Genomic DNA, 13,888 nt, shown 5'->3' with positions numbered 1-13,888 from the left:
TCAGCTCACTGCCTCCTTCCCACACCCGCAGAAAAGAGAGAAGTGGAGAGAGGAGGGCCCTTGCTGCTCACTGAAGCTCCTGCTCGCCAGCAGCCTCCTTCAATGGAAGGGATTGAGCTGAGGCAACAACATGTAGGAAGGTTGGCCTGACGAGGACTATTGCCGGCTTTCCACCCATCTTCAGAGGGATGGAGGAACCCCCAGAGGCCCTGGTCTCAAGAACACTTTAGAATCAGGGATCTCAAGATGCCACATTGTGTGGAGAAAGGAATAAGGATTCAAATGTCTGCATGGTTCCCATTTCACAGATAGGCAATTGGAAACTGATGACTAACATTCCCGGGGTGTTGGAGGCATGCACTGGAGCCCAGGGCATGTGGTGAAGGAGCCCAGGCTGGGTGGTGCAGGAGACCTGGCTATGTGACACAGGAGCCCAGGCTGGGTGGCACAGGAGATCTGGCTGTGTGGCCCTAATAGGCCTCTGGTTCTGGGAAGGAAACAGCAGGAAGTATGGCCATCACAACTCCACTGTGGAGTGGAGCAGAGGAATCGGAAACTTTCCCCACTACCTTCTCAGTCATAACCCTCTCTGACACCGTGGCCACCATGCTAAGTGCTAAGGCTGGACCCATCCAGGCATGACAGAGGGGCAGTGCAATGTGACCTCATCTGAGTGTCTCCCCTCGGGCACACTCTTGTCCCCAGAGGTTTTATCAACTCCTTGCCAAGCCTCAGCCTCTTGCACGCTGAGCCTCTGTGACTTATCCCATTTCATCTTCCCATGGTTATAGCCATTGTATGGAAGAGTGCTCTCGCTGTTCAAAGTGACAGAGCTAAGGGGCTAGCCTCTAACCTTAGGGCGCCCAAGTCCTCCCTCTCACCCTGATGCTTTCAGAGGCTGACTGACATGTGCACCTTGCTTGGCTCTGATGTGAGGACCGGGCCATGACAGAGAGTAAAGGATGGACAGGAGACAGGTCCCCAAAGTCCCGCCCTCTGCCGCACAATCCCCTGCCATAGTCACCTTTAGTTGCATTGAAATAAAAACTACAATTACATTCCTTCCACCAGTCATAAGGATGCACATCTATACTCCAAGTACATGGGAAACTGAGGCAGATGGAGCTCCTTGAATTCAAGACCAACCCAAGCTATAATATGAGAATGCATTTCACAAAACAAAACCCCCAGTTCAGTTCCTCGGTTGCATTCCTCACAGTTTGGGTGTCGCCGAGCCATGTGGCTGGTGGCTACCATATTGGACAGTGCAGCTGGACACTTGCATGGTTGCTAAGTACTCGGATGAGACAGAGCTGGTCGACCTTGCCTCATTACACACCTGCCTTCTAGGCCACCTGCTCTCAGGCAAGTCAGAGACAGCATGGGCCATCTCATCCTGGGGCTCACCGATCCACGCAGTGATCTTGCCTGGACCTGACTGCACCTCACAGGACATGAAGTCCTTACTGCTGCAGCCCCATATAGCAGCCTCCCTGGAGCTAACACTGTTGGGGGCTGAGGCTGAACAAGACTCCGTTGACTTGGAACTCTGCTCCCAAGCACAGGGGAGGTGACGGATTTTAAAATCACACGCTGCAAGTGTGGGCCTTAGGAAAATCTGATCTAACTCTTTCTTCCCAGACATGAGATGACTGAAGTCATACATGGATGTGCTGTGGCACCCAGCCACAGACAGCTGGTGGGAAAGTTGAGGGAGTGCCCAGATAGCCAAAGAGCATATCCTGATCTACAGACCTAGCAGTCAGTCCCACTACCCGCTGGGCACGCTGGGGCTTCAGAGGACAGTTGGAGGTGAGCTGGAGGCTCTGGTGGATTCCCACCACTCTTAACTCCACAGCCAAATGCAGAGCTAGCTATCATGGGAGGCTGTAGCCTTGCTGTCTGATGGCTGAGCCTGGGGCCAGCCAGGGCAACACAGGGCCTCAAGCCAAAACAGAGGCCAGCATTTCACCGGAGCTCCACCGCTTCTGCTGCCTGAAGCCGCGGCAGGGGAGACAGCTGGGAAGCAGACATCAGCCTCGGGAGAGAGCTATGTTAGAGCCTTTGCAGCAGAAAGGAAGTTGCGGAAGCCATGACTCATAGATACTAAAGTGTTCCGGGAGGGGCCTCTGTGGGGGTGGGGTGGGGTGATGGAGCAGGAGGGTGGGGTGGGGCTGGGGGTAAAGGACCTGAAGAGAGAAGGATGGATTCACTTTCTTCTTTAAACTAGCCTACACCCGTTTTCTGGTTATTGTCTAGTTTTTTTGTTTGTTTCGTTTTTTTAACGACAGGCACCATCATCGTCTTCTTTAATTCTTACTCTTCTTGTTAATTTGGTGTGTTTCTGAGATAAGGTTGCCTGGAACCCTTAGTAATCCTCCTGTCTCAGCCTCCTGAGTGCTGGGATTACAGGCACCACCGTGCTGAACATTTCCACGTATTATTTTAAAAGAGGCGGCCGCAAATTCCAAGGGAAGGCCGTCATACACAATTCTTGGCTGGTACTCTTTGAAACTGTCAAGTTCAACAAAAAACAAGGAAGGGCCGAGACACGGTCACAGTCAAGAGGCGCCCTGGGAGACACGACAGTGATGTAATGTGGCATTCTGGAAGAGACCCTGAACCTAAAGAGTCTACAGGAAGTGTGGCCTTAGGAGAATGCACCGATACTGGTTGTCAGTGGTAGCAGATGTACCACCCTCACTGAGACAGTCGTAAGACTGGGAACTAGTTCCGGGGTATAGGAGTCTCTGTGCTGCCTCCTCAATTTTTCTGCAAAGCTAAAATTATTCTAAAAGCACAAAGTTCATTAAAATGCAAAAATTCCTATTATAAAAATGAATTTAAAATTCACATGTGGGGGCTGGAAAGATGGCTTGCTCAGTGATTAAGGGCACTGGATGCTTTCCAAGGGGATATGAGTTAGATTGCAGCATCTACACAGTGATTCACAACCGTGTAGCTCCAATACCTTTCCTGGCCTTTTTTTTTTTTTTTTTACTATTTATTTATTTATTTATTTATTTATTTATTTATTTATTTATTTATTATGTATACAATATTCTGTCTGTGTGTATGCCTGCAGGCCAGAAGAGGGCATCAGACCCTATTACAGATAGTTGTGAGCCACCATGTGGTTGCTGGGAATTGAACTCAGGACCTTTGGAAGAGCAGGCAATGCTCTTAACCTCTGAGTCATCTCTCCAGTCCCCTTTCCTGGCCTTTTTGAGCACTACACAAACAAGGTATACCCACATGGGGGGGGGGGAGGGAGCAGAAACCCATACATATAACGTGAAAAAAATTAAAAATTTAACATTTTAAGCCAGGTATGGTGGTACTGCTGTAATCTCAACACTCAGAAGACTGAGGGCGAGAGCATTATGAGTTTGAGGATGGGATAAATATGAATTCTAGGCCTGGGCTACATAGTAAAACCCTTTAAAACAAATGACTAAGTATGAAATCCAGGCATGGTGGTACAATTTATAATCCCAACATCTGGAGTATAAAACTGGAGCACATTTGTAATCTCAGTGCTCAGGAGGCTGAGGCAGGAGGATTGCTACAAGTTTAAGGATACCCAGCAAGACACTATCTCAAACACAGAACAACAACGACAATAATAATAATGACATATGAAATTTTTTAAAAAGACAATAACTAGGAAATAGGTGTTGGCTACTTTGGTGGGATAAGCTGATCCGTCCTCCTCTCTTTCTACAATGTACCTAGTGGACAACAAACCCAGCATTTAGTCTCCAGTCAATGACCTGTCTGAGCTGCATTGTGAGTTCCAGGCAATTCTGGGCTAACACAGAGGTATTTTCTTTAATGGTTTATTTCCTGACTTAAAACCTTTCATTTTTAGTTGTTTAAAATGTTTGAAAGTTCAACTCACAAAACTAAAGAGCGGGCGCCTGCCCCATAATGCTTCCTTCTCCCCCATTTTCATCTCCTGAGAGCTCCAGACTTGGGCGTGCCCTTCCCACCATGGCATGCGCACCCTTGGATTCCGAGCTCTTCAAACAGCAAAGGTTCCGCTTCTAATCCAACTTATCTCTCTCCTTCTCTCCCTTTGCAATTTGGCGAAAGCTTTTCACATTGCTGGGCTCTATTATTGCCTCCACTCCCTTCCACTTCCTTAGGATTCTTCAGAGTGCTAACTCTGGCTCCTACATTACGCCACTTCTCCAGCTCTGGGAGGGGAATGTTTCATTATAGAGATTCTTTGACCATCCTACAGGGATGGTTAGAGATAACTGCCAACCTGAAAGACTTCAGGATCACTTGGAAGGTGGTTCCCTGGACATGCCTGTGGGGGATCATCTAGATGACATTAACTGAGGTGAGAAGCCCTGTCCACTCTGGGAGGCACCATTCCCTGAGCTTTGGATAAACGACGCTGGACAGCAGCTTGTGCTCATCCCTCTCTGGTCCTGACTGCGGACATGGTGTAACCACGGCCCACAGCTCTGCCACCTTGGTTCCCCGACCATGGACTGTATTCTTGAACTGTGAGCTAAAACAAACGCTTTCGCTCTTACGTTGCTTTTATACGAGGGTTTCACCCTAGCAACAGGAAAAGTAGACCTCTACCACGAATCCCATCCCAAAAAATCCATCACAGGTGTATGCATGCGCATGCGCATGCATGTTCATGCATTTAGTACAAAGCCTGGTTTTCCTTAAATGTCTTCAGAGAACTTACATTACCTACAGGTGGGCAAAGTCCCCCAACACAAGACCACATTATTACAAAATGTTGAGTGTCTCGTGTACTTTAACAAATGCAGCTCAATGCCCCAAACACTGTATATTTCCCCTCATGAGTAAACGGTTGACGGGAACTCACTCGCTATCACCCCCAGCATTTGGGACTGAGTTCTGGGATGTATGCTATTAGCCAGGAAAAAAACCAAAATCCAAAGTGTGATTTTGGACGAATGTGAGTGCTCTTCACAGCATTGCAAAGCTGAAGAGGGCTAAGATGGACCATTGCTAAGTTGGCTGCTCTTTGAGTTCTCACTACTACAGAAGGGAAAACTAAAGCTCACAAAAGTTGGGTGGCCTGCCCAAAATCATAAAGGCTATGAAGTGGTAGAGGGCATAAAACCGGAAACTCCACCTTCAGGGGCACCTTTCCCACCCAGCTGGCTCCCATCTGCCTCTCTGAAGAGGGAAACACTAGGAGGCTGTAGGGAAGGGCACCCTGAGGTCAGACACTTCCTGGTGGGTCTTCTGGGAACCAGATGGAGGTGGAGGCAAACTGACTCACTTCAATGGCCCAGAGAGCACAGGTCTGCAGTTTGAACAGCTGGGACAGCAGGGGGAACCCTACAGTCTCGACTGGATGCCAGAGGCCTGCTGGGCACAGGCTCGGTCACCATCAGCAGTTACAGAGCCTCTGGCCTCTCTCTGGGTCAGTCTGGCTGAGGTCCGGTCTTTTATTTCCAACCTTCCTTGAGGAAGGACCGATTCTTTTTGAGGAGTCCATGCCTGGTCCAGCCGCCTTCTGCAGTACAGGTGGCTCATGGAGGGAGCCCCTCTGTGCAGGCACACATGCTCTCTTCTCTCTCTCTCTCTCTCTCTCTCTCTCACACACACACACACACACACACACGGTTTGAACCACTTGAGGGACGAGTACAAGTCTAAGGGTGCCATTTATGCAGGCTCACTGGGTCTCTGAATGCACTTGGGGTAGGAGGCACAAGTGGAGAAAATGAACTTGCTCAGCTCAGCACCATGGGTTCAGACCCCGGGTGGGCTCATAAAGTGAGTGCAGGACCTGGCATCAGACCAGGGTTCAGGCAATGATTAGAGCGCAGCCTTATAAGGCCCTCCTCTCTGTGTTTCAGTTTGCATATCTGCATAGTGGTTGTAAAAATATCTACTTGGGCTCAGGGGTTAAGAGGACTGGCTGCTGTTCCAGAGGTTCTGAGTTCAATTCCCAGCAACCACATGGTGGCTTGCAACCATCTATAGTGAAATCTGATGCCCTTTTCTGGCATAAAGTCATACATACTTACAGGGTACTAATATATATAAAATAAATTAATAAATCTTAAAAAATGTATCTATATGGGACTTGGGATGGCTGCATATGGTAACGAGACCAAACCATACAAAAAGACACTGCTGTCTGAGTCACCCACTGTTTCTCAGGGGAGGATCCTTACTGCTCACAACCAAACCCAGGAATAGGAACAGCCAGCCATGAACAGGGAAGGGCTTGCTTTTATTGATTAATTCGTTGCTGCCACTGGGATTGAACCTAGGACCTCATCCTGCCTACTGGTCAAGCGTTCTGCCATCGTTCCAGCCCACAGCAAGAATAGCTTTAGAGGGCTGAATGCCACCTATCAGTGGTTCTGATGCCATCTTATTTAACTTGCTTCCCTCTGCAGTTTGGGAAAATTGAGGTCTCCAGTGATGCCTGGGCCAAGGTCCCCCAACTCCTGACAATCATTCCTGAGCCTGTGTCTCTGTCACAGCCCTGTTCTGCCATTCCTGAGCCTTTTGGGACTTGGGGATGTTACCACCCCTTTGGGACCTCATGCCCAGAAGTCAAAAGGAAGGGCGAGAGTTCAGTAGACTACATTTCATGACCCACAATCTCATTAGAATCTTCCAGAATAAAAGCCAAGAGAAAATAAAATGGCTAATCGGGGCCCTTCAGAGACCTTAAACATTAGATCAATTACCAAGAAAGTTTAGGAAGGTTTATATTTCCCTTTTTCATTCGGTTCTGGACATAGAGCAAGCAATTTCTCCCAGGAGTTTAGCTGTATGGCTCCTCCCAAACCACCTGGTGGAACTGAAACGGGACTTAACTCGGATGCTTGTAATGTGTGGCTTAGCCCTTAGTATATTTTCAGAGTTCTGAAGCAGCTGTTTAGGCTGCGAGTAGGGCTCAGTAGCTGCTGGATTTTTCCAGATCCTTCAAAAACTTCCAGCTTGGTCATAACCTTAATCAACGCCCAGCCCTTACCACCTCCACTTTCTCGAGCCAGTGGCTGGCCCCCACGGAACACCTTAGGTACCCTGGGGTACCAGTCTGCTCTTTCCTGGGAAGGGAGGGCAGAGAAGGGAGGCCTGTTTCCTTCAGGTGAGAAAACTCTCTGGCATCTTAGGAATCCACACTTAGCATGGTTGTGTTCCAACAAGTCTGGATCCTGTTCTCCCTAGAGGTTGCCCTGTCCTGAGGATTTGCACAGGCTGTGATGTCCCCCGCAGGGTGACACGTTGGCAGGCCTCTTTGTAGGGAGGCCACCTCGGCACTTAACACACTAGGGCTCGGATCAGACCAAATGTCTGTACACCAGGCCTCTTCTCTGGCTACAGTTTGGTTTTAGCACACTTGTCTGCAAACTCAGAGTGACCAGGGGTATCTTGGAGCGTGGACAAGTATCGTTTAGTGACTGGCTTAGGAAATCATGGCTGCCATCATTAAGAGATCAGAACCTCTGTGAAGAGGGCTCGGGAAGGTGGTGAATTCTGGCTGGTTAGTTTTGCTACCGTGGGCTTGTTTGGGAAGCCGGCTGAGGCGGACAGCATGTTTCCAGCTTATCATTGCAAATAATCTGCTCCAATAATTATAGGCCCATGTTTATTATGTATAGGAAAAAATGAGGGTGGATTTTCACCGCTGAGAGTTCAGCGAAGCCCGGGAAGTTTCAGGACAAGGCTGGGGACTCTGGAGCCCGAATCCTCAAACACAGTCCTCTCAATCTTGATTGATGCCTGGGCTAGTTTGAATCCATGACCATTACAATTGTGTGAGTGTCCACGATCATCACAGCTTACACAGGGAGCCAGCTGCCTGCAGGGCTGAGCTGGCCCTGGCGCTTCCCCTTTCCTCTCAGCAGAGGTTTCCCCTCCTTCACACGGTGCCACTGCCTCCTCTTGGGGACCTGTTTTGAACCTCACAGAACTTCCATCTCAGTGTTGTGGCTGGCTGGGGGACATCCCCAGGAGACAACATGTCCAGGGAACTTCTGGGAATGGAAGTCACCACACGGCTTGAGAACAGAAGCCATGGAACTTGCAGCTGACGCGGCACAGGTTGCTCCAGACCCCATGACTTACCCAAAGCTCCTTGGCAGATATCTGTGCGGGTGGCTCCTCCAACAATGAACTGGGGGTCAGAGCAGATCTCCTGGAAAGAAACCCACAGAGTAAGGTCACTATAGCAGGCAGGAGCTTGTGGGTCCAGCCCCTCCTCCTCCTGCTACTTGGCTTTGAGGGCTTAGAGGGGAGTTCCACAGTCAGACCTCGGTGCCTGTCATCTGACCCTGCTCCCTTTGTCCTAAGGAGGGGTGGGGAAGGTGGGGGGAAGGGGAACTTCCAGGAAGTCATCAGGCCCCACACACTTCAAATCACTTGCAGTCAGCTCCTTTATGCTGTTTACCAAGAGCAGGGAGTACATCCAGCTTCCTCTGCCAGGCTTTGAGACCCTCTGTGCTAAGTGCTCGCTGCCCACCATCCTGGCACCTTCTCTTCTGGGCCTGCATGCTAGTGGTTGGGCTTACAAGGCATTCCTCTTTTGCCTACATTTTCCCAAACCGTTCATCTTTCAAGTCTCCCGCCCCTCTCTTCCAGGATGAAGCCTTTCCTCCTCATTTAGCTCCACTCTTCCCTTTGGAGTTCCATTCCAGAGCCTTTGGGAACCTAAACCTGTGCTGTGCGGTGGCCTTCACGGGTACTCCTCCACCTTTCTAATATACGTGCTTCTTTGGGTCAGGGGACTGGATCCAGCCCTTCTGAGTTCACCCCAGAACCAGGAGAATTCATGCACTCTGCACCCGCTGTGCAGACACTGCATGGAGCCTTATCTCTAACAGCCCTTTGGGGGGAACTCAGGGTGATGTTAGCTCCTCTTACATGTAGGGAGCAGCTCAGGAAGTAAAGTGATTGTTCAAAGTTCCTTGGCTCCCCAGAGGTAGAGATCACTGGGATTTGAGCTCTTTAATACTAAGCCTCCCCACCCCGTGCCTCTGCCATGGTTGTTCCCAACAGCCTGATAGAAGCCAAGGTGGAAGGGCTCAGCCCTCCAGCAGCCCCCTGGGTGTGTTTCCGGATTTTGAAGAGCTCCACCCAAAAGCCACAAAGGAAGTCAGGGCCCAAATCTGAGCTGCTTTTGACTCAGAGATGTTGGTTTGTAGGAGTGCCACATCGGCATAGAGTGGCCTTGTCCCTTGGGCATGCTGCTGTCTCCAGGAGTCTTCCCTGGGTAAGAGCTGGGTCTAGCATGGGGCCATCTTGGCAGCCTCCAGCACCACACCAGCTCACAGAGCATGCTCCCTTCCTGCTTCCCCATCAGTCTGCCTGGAGGAAGAAGGGATAGCGAGAATGCATTTCTCTCCAGGCATGGAAGCCAGCTTTCCCTAAGGCCTGCCAGGCAAGCACTTATCCTAGAGGTGGCACAGACGGGGCTCAGTTCCAGGAGCCTCCTTAATCACACTGATCAATCAGGGACCAAGCTCTCACCTCCGGAAGGGGCTACCATTACACTTCAGAATTGCCACAGGGTCTCCAGAGAAGCCAAAGTTCAGACTTCACAGCTCAGAGACACTTGAGAAAACAGCCCTGCCTACAGCCTTTGGAGCCTGGAATTAAACACTGATGTAGCCATGCAGCAGTAGAAGAAAGGAGGAGCAGGCACAGGCCTTGGATTCTGACAAGGCAGTGAGAATCTTGGTGGTGTCTCTTATTGCATAGGTCCTAGGATGTGGGTGGGTTACTGGACACCCTGGAACTTGATCTGCATCTGTAAAATGGGTTTGAAGACAAATGTACCGCCCACAGAGACTGTTCTCAGGGTCAGGGAAGATGAACATTAACGGCCTTGCCAAGAACTCTATAAATGACAACTCTATAGAAGACCGGATGTGCCAGCCTTGGGTGGTGCAGTGCCACTCCTATCAGGGGCCTGGCACTGGCCCCGCCCTCAGTGTGGCCGTGGTCATGTTCTACCTCATCCCTCTTGTAGTGGAGCCCTTTCTTGCCAGTGTCATGACATCCCCTCAGGAAGAGTTAGCAGCACCCGGCCCCGCCCCCAGGATGGCTAACCAGATCCCTTGCCCTGCCCTGCTTTCTCTTCCTCATGGCTACTTCATTCTTTCTCTGGAAGTCATCTTTAATCCCTTCCTCTCTCATGACTCAACCTCTAACAAACTCAAGTTGCCCACAGCTGAACAGTCTCTCAAATCAAGCCATAGGTGTTAGTGCGTGCTCTCTCTCTCTCTCTCTCTCTCTCTTCCTCTCTCTCTCTCTCTCTTTCTCTCTCTCTCTCTCTCTCTCTCTCTCTCTCTCTCTCTCTCTCTTCCATTCCTCCTACTCCAGGGTCTCCAGCCTGCCTGGTCCCTACCCCACCCTACCCCACACCATCCAGTGACTGATAAGCCCAGGGGGGACTTTTTTTTGTACCATTGCTTGACCCCACCAAGGTCTGGCAAGATAGGTCAGGGCAGAAGGCAGTTAGCCCGGGCCTGACTCCACTCCTGTTTTGTTCTGAGGAAGTCTGACATGCTCAAGCTTTTGTTTCCCCAACTATAGAATGGTTATGAGGTGTGTGGCCAGCTTGCCCTAGGCTGCTGAGTCCTGCTCCGACTTTCCCTCAGTGAAGCGCTATAACCTGGAGCTGTAAGCTGAAAAATCCTTTCTTGCCTTCAGTTGCTTCTGGTCAGGGGGGTTTATCACAGCCACAGAAATGAAACTTGGATAGAAAGCAAGTTGTAAAACAGTACACAAAAGTCAGGCACATTTTCTCCTGCGTATGAGTCACCTCCCCAGCCGGGATGTCATTCAAGGCTCACAATGATTGTACATCCGTTCGTTCATTCATTTTCCAAATGCTCAGTGACTTCGTTTCATTGGTTTGTTTTGTTGTGATTGTCATGGATGTCTCAATGCCTGGCCTAGAACAGCATTTTATAAATGCTGAGGAATGAATGCACGGGTGAATATTGAAGAGGAACGATTCCCTGAGACCCCCAGAGCACAAGGGCAAACAACACACCAGCTCGGCAGAACAAGAAAACACATGGAACCACACTGGTTCATGGGGAAAATGCTAGGCAGAAGAGAACAGCAGGGTGGGGAAGGTCTGCTAAGGGTGGCCAGGAAAGACTCTCTGGGGAGGAGACATGTGACAAAGCCCCAAAGAATGTAAATGAACTAGACTTGGAGGTCGAGGGGAGAGCATGCCTGGCAGGTGAGAAGGGCAAGGGAAAAAAACTGAGTGTCTCTGGGACACGGAAGCAGCTGTGGCAGCTGTACCCAGTGTGCTGGACAAGAGAGGGCATAGAGAGGCTTGGCTTGCTTCATTCTTATCTTTTCGTTTGATACAGTCTTACTTTGTAGTTCAGATTGGCCTGGAACTTACTAAGCAGTCAAAGCTGGGTCCAAGGTGTGTACTACCCCACCTGGCTGAGGTGAGGAACAGAGGACCAATGACTCACTCAGTGCACCCAGGTGCTCACCGTCCTGCTCCACAGAGACTTTTCTGGTTTTCCTTTTTATTTATTTTTTAATTTGAGTCAAGTTCTCATGTAGTCCAGGCTGGCCTCAAACGCGCTATATAGCCAAGGCTAGCTTTGACCTTCTTTTGTTGTCGTTATTTTTGTTGTTGTTATTATTATTATTAATCTATTTATTTTGTGTGTGTACATGCCTGCAAGAGTCCACATGTGTGCCACAGTGTGCATGTGGAGGTCAGAGGACAATTTTTGGGAGTTGATTCTCACTTTCCACGTGGGTTTCTGGGATAGAGTAAAGGTTGTTAAGCTTAGTAATCAAAGCCACCTCAGTGGTGCCCCACTTTAACTGATCCTCCTGTCTCCACCTCCTAAATTCTGGGACTATAGACTATAATCTATAGATTATAGATTATACATTACTATGCACCTGGTTTTATGTGGTGTTTGGGGTAGAGCACCTAGCTGCTCTAGGGTACTTTCTAGATCTCCAACCGAATTCAGGATAACTAAAGTGGTCTGGGAGGATCAAGAGAATGGGAGCAGGTCATGAATCTAGATTTCCTCTAGGTTCCCTGGGAAAGTCAGGCCAGCCAGGCGGAATTCCACTGGAGACTGAAACCACTCAGGAACGGGAAGGGCGTAAGGGCAGAGATCCTGAGGGTTGGCCCAAGAACATTTGGGAGTTGGGGGACAGAGTTCCCCGGTGAGAAATAATGAATAACAGGATCCTTAAGCCTTTCAAATATTTGTTAAGTTACTGAGGAGTGAGCAGGGGCATGCTAGCTACACTTTGAGAAATAAACAAGATCCAAGCTGGATAAACCCAACCTTCACAGATACTTGTGACTACCTATGTAAGCCCGCGCCAGGCTGTGCCCACCCTTGCCTCCCTGAAGCACCGGAAGTCTTCTACCCTATCGGATACCCACCCGCACAGCAGACCCATGTCCCCTCCCTCCATCTTACCACTAGAGTGCAATAAAAGTTTCACCCCAGCGGCCCTGTGTCCCAGAGGCTTTGTGAAGACAAAGTCGGCCTGCTGGGCGTGCCCGCTACTGGGATTTGGGGTCCTGTCCTGCCAACCGCTCTGGGCTATCCGGAGGCAGGTCTACTGGGTGGGCCACAGCCTGCATCTGCAGTTCCCTTAGCAGCAATCGCGGAGCACAACCAAGCTAGCACTACCGAGCTCAGGAGCCTCGGGTCTTGGCCCGTAGCCTTCCACTGCAGCTCTTCCCGGCCCCACCCGGTCCCCGGGTGCTTCCTACCGTGGGCCGCTTCCATTCGATGCCCCGAGTTTTGCTGGAGTAGGGCCCCAACTCCTTGTATCCCAGAGAGGACGGCAGGGCGGGGAAGGAAGGATCCTGGAAGAGCGTCCCAGCCTCCAGACATTCGTTCCGCAGCGTCTCGTAGTCCTGGTTGAGGTATTTGACTGCTCTCTCGTGCGATCCCAGCCCCTCGGCCGCCTCGCGGTCCTTGGCTAGTTTGATTGCGATGCCCGCCATGGTACCGATCGGGCTGTCTCACTGCACAAGGAGATGGCTCGCGGAGACGCAGGGCGCTGCACTCGGCTGGGGTGCGGCCGGGCCCGGGGCGCTGCAGCGGATCGCGGGAGCCGCTGCTGCAGGCGATGATTCACCGGCTGGAAGAGCCTGGGCCGCGGGGTGTGGCCTCTGCCTCTCCCGGCCTGCTCGTCGCCTAACCCAGGACGCGGTCAGCCGGCGACCTGCACAGCGCCAGCCCGACCGTGGAGGACTGCGGGGCCGCTGCTGCCACCTTCGGACGGTTCCCGGGATGACGCGACCCGGTGGCGGGGAAAGCTTTCAAATTGGGGTGGGAAAGTTGAGACTCAAACCCCAGCGTGTCGGTCGCGAGGAATGCCGGGCGAAACTCAGCAATGACTGTCCAGGAAACAGGATGAGTCAGTTGCAGTGTGAGCGCAGAGACTAACCCAGTTGCCACTCACCGGCCCAAGATCCTAACAACTCTGCAGACTCTGGACAAGTGCGGCAATACCTGAAATTTTATGAGAAGTGGTTGCCGGTGTACTCATCTCACAGATGAGAGACTGAGTCCCATAGAAGCTCAATGATGTAACCCCATGAGTTAAAGCCTGCCACAGGCAGAACAGGGATTCTAAGGCCCCAGGATCCCTGCAATTAGCGGACAGTTACTTGTGCATAAGTTGGGTTGTACAATTTGGCAAAAACAGCCATCCGGGTTAAATCTGAGTTTTAAGTAAAGGGGAAAAAAGTGTGGTTTTAGTATGGGTAGCCCTCAAATACCACCCGAAACCAACCTATACTAGAATAACTGTGTGAAGTGTATCTAAAACTCAAATTTACCTGGGAGGATTTATTGAGTTAACACTGAGAGAACATTTAGAAGACAGCCAGTGTTGTGTTGGT

General features: G+C 50.5%; 1 protein-coding gene across 1 annotated transcript in view; it reads right to left on the bottom strand.

Moving 5' to 3' along the window:
* Capn2 (calpain 2) overlaps nt 1-13,404 on the bottom strand; it is a 52,494-nt gene extending 39,090 nt beyond the window's left edge. Inside the window, exons 1-2 of the mRNA XM_087906060.1 lie at nt 12,749-13,404; nt 8,092-8,161 (exon numbers count right to left, since the gene is read on the bottom strand). Coding sequence (XP_087762186.1) covers nt 8,092-8,161; nt 12,749-12,985 — 307 coding nt within the window. The 5' untranslated portion in view covers nt 12,986-13,404. The remainder of the gene's footprint in view (nt 1-8,091; nt 8,162-12,748) is intronic.
* Between the last annotated feature and the right edge of the window lie 484 nt (nt 13,405-13,888).

This window comes from Myodes glareolus, chromosome 5 (genome assembly GCF_982192425.1).
Source record: "Myodes glareolus chromosome 5, mMyoGla1.1, whole genome shotgun sequence".
Lineage (NCBI taxonomy): Eukaryota > Metazoa > Chordata > Mammalia > Rodentia > Cricetidae > Myodes > Myodes glareolus.
Note: the sequence above shows the minus strand (reverse complement) of the source record. Positions and strands in the feature narration are given on the sequence as shown.